Below are 10,000 nucleotides of genomic sequence, written 5' to 3'. Positions count from 1 at the left end.
CACACACACACACACACACACACACACACACACACACACACACACACACACACACACACACACACACACACACACACACACACACACACACACACACACACACACACACACACACACACACACACACACACACACACGATTATTATTTTTGATGGTGCGTTCAGACGTGGTGAGAGTGTTCATCAGGCAAAGGAACCTGTCGCTGTATTAAAGCCCATGGGCTGGTTTGTGTGTGTGTGTGTGTGTGTGTGTGTGTGTGTTTGTGCCCTGGTTCACACACACTGGGGCCATAAATAGTCGCTGCTATCAGCAGAGTGGGCATTCCAAGACAGAGCAGTGTGCTATCAGCTCGGGGGGCAGACCTGCCTGTTGGCTGTTCTCACACACAGGGAGGGTGAGGGGGGGGTGAGGGTCCCCGCTCACAATGAACCTGAATGTTTCTGTCCGTGGACGTACCGTGGAAGGTGCTGCCTTGAGTGACATGACAGCCTGAATAAACCGACACATTAAAGGTGACATCACCTGACCCATTAGTCCGACTAGTGATCTTGTCGATTCTTCATTGCAAATATTTTCCACATCATTAAATATCACCCCAACCCCTTAATATGAGAAACCAAGTAGTTATCTCTGCTAAAAACTGGCGTCAAACCCGGGCACCAATGAGAAGTCAGAATCAACACCTCGTGGTCGTTCTCCTCTGCCAACCAGTGAAGTTGCAGGAAATATGATTTACAATCTCCTTTTCTGTTCCTGAGAAAGGGTGTTAAATAATCTTCGAAAAAAATTCATCAGTCATTACATACGTACACTTATGGTGGAGGGTTTTCAGAGGCCTTTGAGGAAGTAAAAGAAGAATGAAGGAGGTTCAAGTATCAACAGACGAACATCGGTGCGGTGTCTGCAAGTAATGCGAACGTCGTACCGGACTGTTGTGGTGAAGAAGGAGCTGAGCCAGAAGGCAAAGCTTTCGATCTACCAGTCGATCATTGACCCTCATCTACGGTCAAGACCTCTGGGTTGACACTGAAAGAACGAGATCGCAGATATAAACGGTCCAAAACAAGCTTCCTCCGTAGGGCGTCTGAGCTCAGTGTTATGGTGCGTTCACACTAAACCACCAAACGTCATGCGACTGACGTGATGTTGCGACTCGCGAAAGCCAATTACTTTTGAGATCCTCCCGATTTCACCGACGTCCGCGTCCCATAGAGCTTGGGCAGATAGTCTCGGTTGCATTTACTCGCGCGAGTAAATATAAATGGAAATCCGGAGGGAACATGAAGATGACCGTTTGGGAGGAGACCCCGAGTTAGACCAGAACTCGTTGGATGTCCCATCTGGTCTGGAACGCCCTGATTAACCTGCTGCCACTGTGACCCGATGTCAGATAGGCGAAGTAAAACGGACGGATGAATGGATTCTGTTTGGTTCTTCTAAAGTCCTGAGGTTTTGGTTCTGAGCCCAAGAAAAGAAGGAAATCAATTTCTCCACAGATTCTTGTCCTCTCATGTGTTTTGAATATTAGCCATGGGATTGTGTGCTGTACTTTCCCTGCAACATGGAAGCATTAACCGAACCTTCGGTTACAGTGATAACATTGGCGTTTCCAATAAATAAAGCAAATGTAGTAATCATATTACCACGGACCCGAACGCATCACCTGCCAAGAGCTGCTGTCAGCACCAGAGGACGATAAATCAGTGGACGTTACCGACCTCAACAACCTTGTTAACGTCTTCTGTTAACTCGTTTTGATGCTTTTCACAGAGGAGTTTTGTTTCTCTGCTGCTCAAAGGTTTAACTGCCCACATAATATATAATATGTCATATATATAATAAGCTCGGTCCTTTTATAGTTTAGCTCTCTAACATCTGGGACGGTCAAATCTTAAGGAAGGTCCAGGCCTTATTGGACGGAACTGACCGCCTCCCTTCACAGGGAGTTTGTGCTTCTACCTTCAGGAAGTAGATTCTTCCCATAGGGATACAAATATTCAAACTGTTCTTTTTCTGTACGGCTATTTTTATGCTTAATTTGCAAAATGATGCCACTTGCGCACTGGACTTCATCTAAGATAAGATATACCTTTGACTCCTTACGCAGTGGTATTGAAGTCCTGTTTTTTCTCCTCGTCATCTGTCGGGTTTTTGTTTTTAATGATGTATTTTAAGATGGTTTGTTAGACCTGTCGCGATAAATATTTTTTGTTGGATGATATATTGTCCCAGAAACTATGTTGATACACGATATTGTTGTCCTTTTACGACTCAAAAAAGTTCGAGAACCACTGACCATAAATGCCACAGACATCCATTCTCATGTGAACACAATGGCCATTATCGTTTGAACATTTCAAAGCGATGGAGTTCATGTTCATGTATCGTATGATAGGTCGATAACGTAATTATCGTGATGGGCCAATGGTTTGTATTTGTTTTGAATGCTGCTTACAACGGTGACGGGACGGAGGGTGTAAGAGGAGAAATATTTGACCGTGAAAATGGCATCATGTTGAAATATTCGTTTTTTTTTTAAAACTTATGGCTTGTGGATAAGACGGTAGAAAGATGATGGATGGATGGATAGAGTGAAATCATAGAAATCGTGGCAGGCGTTCACATAAACTGAGAAGTGATCTCTGCTGCACATGGAGCAGGGTGGGTGTGTTTTAAAGGAGCCTATAAGAGTTCTACGGCTGCTTTTTACTAATGGCTCATTGAGAAGCTCTGTTGATTACTGTCTGGCTGCAGTCTGACCTTCACCGAGAGGACGACGACGACGACTCGTCGGAGAGAAGACGCAGAGACACAAATACCACAAACGAGTCTCAAGTAGCGTCGCTCCTCTTCCTCCGACGTCTTCCGACATCAGATAACGAGCGGACCGCGAGGTGTTAGGTTCAGACTCGCTCTCGACATGTGTGGATTGTTTTCAGGCCTGTGGTGCGTTGTGGCGATGACGTGCAAAATGAAAACAGAGTAAATCACCGTGTTTGAGCGGAAGCAGAGAAATCTCTCTGATGTGTGGTTTTACACTAAAACCCAACTCTGTGATTCCTCACGGCCGTTTGAGAATCTTTCAGCTCGGTGTTTTCGTTTGTTACGGCTTCCGACTTTTGTCGTTTGGCTTCAGTTTCTCTGTTTTTTATGAAAACCTCATGCTGAGTTTCATCAGGCTGCTGATTTCAGTAAGAACCTCTGTACACTTCATGTGCAGCGCCACAGGAGCGTGGAGGAGGAATCTCGGCGAAAACCAACACACCTGATGTCCAATGCAGGTGAAAGGTCAAAAAAGGAGATGGGACAGTATCATCAGATTCACATAGAGGCTTTAAAACCAGCAGCGTTAGCGCTGCTCACTCTTCACGTTGTTGTAAAAAAGTCAGATGCAGTGATTTTCGGAGGACGTTGGTCAAAACATCCGACTCTCAGGAAAACTGTACAAGTTGCATTTGGTTTAATGAGCAAACGTTGTGGCTGAGGAAGTTGATGATGATGCATATTATCATGTGACCTCTGTGTGTTGAACCACACTGTCCGTACCTGGTAGAGGAAGCGCTGGCTGAACTGGTGCATGGCGCCCTGCAGCTGGCTGCGCTGGCTCTGCCACTGCTGGTAGTTGCGCACCGACTCGGCCGTGGGCCTCTGCCATGTGGTGGTTCTGGTGTTGTGGTCCACGTAGTAGAACCTGCCCTGCTGGTCCACTCGCTTCTCCCATCTGGACGTGAGGACATAAAGGGAGGGAAGAGGAGGAGGAGGAGGCGTGAGAGAGGACGAGGCTTTCAACAACATCTTTATTCAGCACGTCAGGGTGGGTGGTGTCAATAAAAGGCAACGCAGCAGATAGTAACAGTCAGCAAGGATTTATATAGAGACGAGGAAAAAGAAACAAGGACAAGAAAAGAAAGGAAAACAGTGAGAGGAGGGAGACAGAGGAGAGAAGAGAGGGAAGAGCGGAGAGAGGGAGAAGAGGAGGAGAGGAAGGAGTAGAGAAGAGAGGGAAGGGGGAGGAAGGAGTAGAGAAGAGAGGGAAGAGCGGAGAGAGGGAGAAGAGGAGGAGAGGAAGGAGTAGAGAAGAGAGGGAAGAGCGGAGAGAGGGAGAAGAGGAGGAGAGGAAGGAGTAGAGAAGAGAGGGAAGAGCGGAGAGAGGGAGAAGAGGAGGAGAGGAAGGAGTAGAGAAGAGAGGGAAGAGTGGAGAGAGGGAGAAGAGGAGGAGAGGAAGGAGTAGAGAAGAGAGGGAAGGGGGAGGAAGGAGTAGAGAAGAGAGGGAAGAGCGGAGAGAGGGAGAAGAGGAGGAGAGGAAGGAGTAGAGAAGAGAGGGAAGGGGGAGGAAGGAGTAGAGAAGAGAGGGAAGAGTGGAGAGAGGGAGAAGAGGAGGAGAGGAAGGAGTAGAGAAGAGAGGGAAGGGGGAGGAAGGAGTAGAGAAGAGAGGGAAGAGCGGAGAGAGGGAGAAGAGGAGGAGAGGAAGGAGTAGAGAAGAGAGGGAAGAGCGGAGAGAGGGAGAAGAGGAGGAGAGGAAGGAGTAGAGAAGAGAGGGAAGGGGGAGGAAGGAGTAGAGAAGAGAGGGAAGAGTGGAGAGAGGGAGAAGAGGAGGAGAGGAAGGAGTAGAGAAGAGAGGGAAGGGGGAGGAAGGAGTAGAGAAGAGAGGGAAGAGCGGAGAGAGGGAGAAGAGGAGGAGAGGAAGGAGTAGAGAAGAGAGGGAAGAGCGGAGAGAGGGAGAAGAGGAGGAGAGGAAGGAGTAGAGAAGAGAGGGAAGGAGTAGAGAAGAGAGGGAAGGGGGAGGAAGGAGTAGAGAAGAGAGGGAAGAGCGGAGAGAGGGAGAAGAGGAGGAGAGGAAGGAGTAGAGAAGAGAGGGAAGGGGGAGGAAGGAGTAGAGAAGAGAGGGAAGAGCGGAGAGAGGGAGAAGAGGAGGAGAGGAAGGAGTAGAGAAGAGAGGGAAGGGGGAGGAAGGAGTAGAGAAGAGAGGGAAGAGTGGAGAGAGGGAGAAGAGGAGGAGAGGAAGGAGTAGATAAGAGAGGGAAGAGCGGAGAGAGGGAGAAGAGGAGGAGAGGAAGGAGTAGAGAAGAGAGGGAAGGGGGAGGAAGGAGTAGAGAAGAGAGGGAAGAGCGGAGAGAGGGAGAAGAGGAGGAGAGGAAGGAGTAGAGAAGAGAGGGAAGAGCGGAGAGAGGGAGAAGAGGAGGAGAGGAAGGAGTAGAGAAGAGAGGGAAGAGCGGAGAGAGGGAGAAGAGGAGGAGAGGAAGGAGTAGAGAAGAGAGGGAAGGAGTAGAGAAGAGAGGGAAGGGGGAGGAAGGAGTAGAGAAGAGAGGGAAGAGCGGAGAGAGGGAGAAGAGGAGGAGAGGAAGGAGTAGAGAAGAGAGGGAAGGGGGAGGAAGGAGTAGAGAAGAGAGGGAAGAGCGGAGAGAGGGAGAAGAGGAGGAGAGGAAGGAGTAGAGAAGAGAGGGAAGGGGGAGGAAGGAGTAGAGAAGAGAGGGAAGAGCGGAGAGAGGGAGAAGAGGAGGAGAGGAAGGAGTAGAGAAGAGAGGGAAGGGGGAGGAAGGAGTAGAGAAGAGAGGGAAGGGGGAGGAAGGAGTAGAGAAGAGAGGGAAGAGCGGAGAGAGGGAGAAGAGGAGGAGAGGAAGGAGTAGAGAAGAGAGGGAAGAGTGGAGAGAGGGAGAAGAGGAGGAGAGGAAGGAGTAGAGAAGAGAGGGAAGAGTGGAGAGAGGGAGAAGAGGAGGAGAGGAAGGAGTAGAGAAGAGAGGGAAGGGGGAGGAAGGAGTAGAGAAGAGAGGGAAGGGGGAGGAAGGAGTAGAGAAGAGAGGGAAGAGCGGAGAGAGGGAGAAGAGGAGGAGAGGAAGGAGTAGAGAAGAGAGGGAAGGGGGAGGAAGGAGTAGAGAAGAGAGGGAAGAGCGGAGAGAGGGAGAAGAGGAGGAGAGGAAGGAGTAGAGAAGAGAGGGAAGAGTGGAGAGAGGGAGAAGAGGAGGAGAGGAAGGAGTAGAGAAGAGAGGGAAGAGCGGAGAGAGGGAGAAGAGGAGGAGGAAAGGGGGGAGGAAGGAGAAGAGAAGGGAGGAAAGGGGGGAGGAAGGAGAAGAGAAGGGAGGAAAGGGGGGAGGAAGGAGAGGAAGGAGTAGAGAAGGAGGAAAGGGGGGAGGAAGGAAGTGAGAGATTATGCTGCAAAGATGGTTAAAACAAACAACTGTAACACACCTCCAGCTCTTCTTTTGACCTTAAATATAAATATAAGATATTAGATTTTTTAACTTTTAAAAAGATCAGTTCTTCACAGGAAGTGTCAACTGGATCGACTGAACATCAGCAGCTTCACGTCTTTGTGTCGTCCAACGGTTTTATTCCCTTTAAGACTAAGTAAGTCATCAGTTACGGGAGACGCCAGTGTTTTCAGTGACAATAACCATGTTCTTGTACGAGACAGGAGGTCTGGACGTGGACCGAGATACACACACACACACACACACACACACACACACACACACACACACACACACACACACACACACACACACACACACACACACACACACACACACACACACACACACACACACACACACACACACACACACACACACACACACACACACACAAAGAGAGGTCACACACGAGTACAGGTCCACACACACACACACTCACGACATCATCGAGTCCGTTCCCTGGAGTCGATGATGTTGCTGCTGCTATTCTCACATCTGTGACTTCAGCGCTGCAGTATTTGGAAGAGAAAACAGCATCGACTTCCGTGGGCAAACAAAAAAATAAAAAATACAGTGCAGATACCAACGGGCTCGTTAGGGTTACACACACACACACACACACACACACACACACACACACACACACACACACACACACACACACACACACACACACACACACACACACACACACACACACACACACACACACACACACACACACACACACACACACACACACACACACACAGATAATGACGGCTCTTCCACTGTGGCTCGGATGTTAAAAAGCTCCATAAACACTTTTTTTCACCTTTTGCTCAGTGTTTTTTCTAAAGTGGTTTCTCCTCCTGTGTGGGACGAGCTGGAAAGTTACTCCACTGCACAGTGAACACTTCTCCTGACTTCACCCCGTATGGAACACACTTCTCAAAGCTGCGCGGTGTTGGATTACATGTCCATATGCAACATAACTGTTTATGACTGGTGGGAATCTGAATAATACACTAAAGTGCAGATACAAGCTCGCTCACGCACACACTCACAAAGTCAGAGTCGTGGTCTTGCATTGCACGCACTAAAAATAGTAAAAAATAAATGTGTATGACCGTACAACCAGGACTTAGTTTTCGGGTCCTCCCAGTGGCCCAGGTCCTCGAAATAGACTCTCTTTTGTTGCACTGAAAGATTAATGCAAATGCATTAAGAGCGCGCGCACGCACACACACGCACGCACACACACGCGCGCACACACACAGCCTTCAGTGTGCAGGAGGTGACGTGCTGACGTCAGCTCTTCGCCCATTTACTCCCACTGTGTGTTTATCTAAAGTTAGAATCCCAAACCACTTCATTACAACATCAATCCCAATGTTGATTTTTATATGAAAGAAAATTCCGCCTCTGTCTCGATGTTGCAGTTCCCCCACTCAGCCACCAGGATGCCGTCAGTATCCCGGGCGATTGACGTGTTGTGTAAATGCTAAAATGCTCCTGTGGACAGAGATCGTTTCAGTTTTAAAACAAAAACATATGTGTGTCCCACCCCAACGCAAAGCTAATTTTTTCGCACAAAGATATTACGTACAAAGTCAAAGCAAAGACGTGATGTAAAACTCGTGTCTACTCGTTGAGTTGAAATATTCGAAATTGAGCAAAATATTCTCGTGACGCGAAAGCCAGTTAGCGTTAAGATCCTCCCTCCGTCACTGTGGTCAGACGTCTAATGGAGGATCAAACTCTTCAGCTCGTGAGAAAAGCTCATGTTAAGATTTGAATATTAAGGACGTTTTGTTGTGTTCTGAAGTGAAAAGCTCTCAGTATCTCACTCAGGGACACTTGAGCAGAACCCAGGGATTATTTGTTTGAGGGATCGTCTGCCTGACCACGGTTCCCCTCTCTGATATTAGCACCAGCTAGTTATTTACTGGAGCCACAGCGGCTCGTCAGAGAGTCTCTACTTAGTTCTGCTATCTGCCTCCGACTCCTCGGACCAGTCGTGTCATTAACCATCTTCTCCGTCTGCAGTCTCCTCACATGAACCGTCAGGAGCAAGATTACATGGTTCATCATTGCTCGTCTGTTTTTTGGACGCTCTCTCTCATTCTTCATCGCCATGTTGTATAGTCAGTAAGTGGACGGTATTTATTTATACGCTGCTTTTATAGTTCTTAACCACTCAAGAGTGCTTTTTACTCTACGAGAAACATTTACCCCATTAAAGCACATTACATGCAGCACGTCTACGTCCCAGGACCCAGAGAGCCAGGGATCAATTGTTTAGTTAAACTGTTATTTTATTTATTTATAGTCTCACTGAGGTAAACAATCACAAACCTGAAAATGTATCATTTATTCATCTGTTCGGATTTTGCAAAAACTACCCAGACAGATTTCCAATAAAGGAAGGACGGAAGGACAGGCCAAGAAAGAATAAAAAAACTGAATTCTGGTGTGGATCCTGAAAAAGGGGGCGGATCCAGGAACTACTTTTTCCACCATCCATGGATCTTGATCACGTGTCAACACCTGAGATGTCACATATTGTCAGTTTCAAGCCGCGAGTTTCGCATTTGGACCAGCGCCATTTTAGTTATTTGGGAACTGGACGTATAATTTGGGGGTGTGGCCTCTGTCAGGCCACACCCCCAAATTCCACTGCGTCCAATGTGTTCCACACCTACGCATGAAACCATGCAATGATTGGACAGCAGCAGTGCCGCTTAAGGTTTAAAAAAGATTGTATTATGATCAGTGTCCATGGAAAATACTTGTTTATGACATAAGGCCACTTTTATAGAACATATCAATGTTTACAGTATCGGTGTCATATCCAGACGTTTTCACTGGGAAACATTTCAACCGCTCAGCTTTTGCCAGTTTGTGGCTCAGACTCTGGACACTGGTTCATGTTTACAGTCAATAAAACTCTGGTCAGATGAACGTTGTTCTTACTCGGGTTATGTTCCACTGTTTTGATCTGATGTTGTGTGAGTTTGGCACCAATGAAATGATGACGCACAGTGTTTCAGCCAAAGACAGTTTAGTGGTCGTGAACTCAGGAAGATGATTGTGTTGTGAATTTTCCTTGAAAACATATTTCAGTGTTTTTAGGAGGTTTCCTGGTGCGAGACGGACTGAGATGTCCCTTCATATTCTTTTGTGGTTTGATTATTGATTATCAGCTAAAAACTGGGGTTTGATGAGAATCTCCGCTGCAGTATCTAACACAAAAAACACACTGAGCAGAGAGACAACAGTCAGGATTTACAAAGTATTGATCTGAGCTCTTTTTTTTGCGTTGTACATTTGGCTTTTAAAAACAAACAAAACTTAGCAAACTTAAAAAAAAAACAGTTTAGTCAAAATGGAGTCATGTTTTGAAATTCAACGCTGAGCGTAAACATGCAAAGTAACATTGTGGTTGACAGATGTCATGTGACGCTGACGCGTAAACACATCAGTTTGAATGTTGCGCCTGAAGAGAACGTGTGTTATGACGTTACACACTCCGCAGTGTGTTTGTGTGTTTTCCTGCAGACTTCGAGCTTTAGGGGCGGATTCCTTTTAACTTCCAAGACCCTCGATTGCTTAACTTGCCCCCAAACTCCTAAACAGTTCCTGGTGTGGTGTGTGAGCATCTGGAGAGCTAGCGCCACATTAGCCTTCTAATTGATCCTGTGACGGGCCACCGGCCGACGGCCAACATTGCGGTGTGGCGCTGAGAAAGGACTTTTGTTCTCTGGTGCCCCCCCCCCCCTCGCTCTCGCTCCTCGTACGGAAAAACTGAGATGGGGGTTGGAGGTTGG

The 10,000-nt window shown here is 47.5% G+C and overlaps 1 protein-coding gene across 2 annotated transcripts in view; it reads right to left on the bottom strand.

Annotated features, from left to right (window-relative positions):
* wwp2 (WW domain containing E3 ubiquitin protein ligase 2) overlaps nucleotides 1-10,000 on the bottom strand; it is a 41,980-nt gene that overhangs the window by 18,329 nt on the left and 13,651 nt on the right. For both annotated transcript variants that reach the window (XM_047333004.1, XM_047333005.1), the window contains exon 10: nucleotides 3,547-3,721. In XM_047333004.1, coding sequence (XP_047188960.1) covers nucleotides 3,547-3,721 — 175 coding nt within the window. The remainder of the gene's footprint in view (nucleotides 1-3,546; nucleotides 3,722-10,000) is intronic.

The sequence above is a fragment of the Scophthalmus maximus genome, chromosome 7 (genome assembly GCF_022379125.1).
Source record: "Scophthalmus maximus strain ysfricsl-2021 chromosome 7, ASM2237912v1, whole genome shotgun sequence".
Lineage (NCBI taxonomy): Eukaryota > Metazoa > Chordata > Actinopteri > Pleuronectiformes > Scophthalmidae > Scophthalmus > Scophthalmus maximus.
The sequence above is the reverse complement of the archived record's forward strand: the minus strand, read 5'-3'. Positions and strand labels throughout refer to the sequence as shown.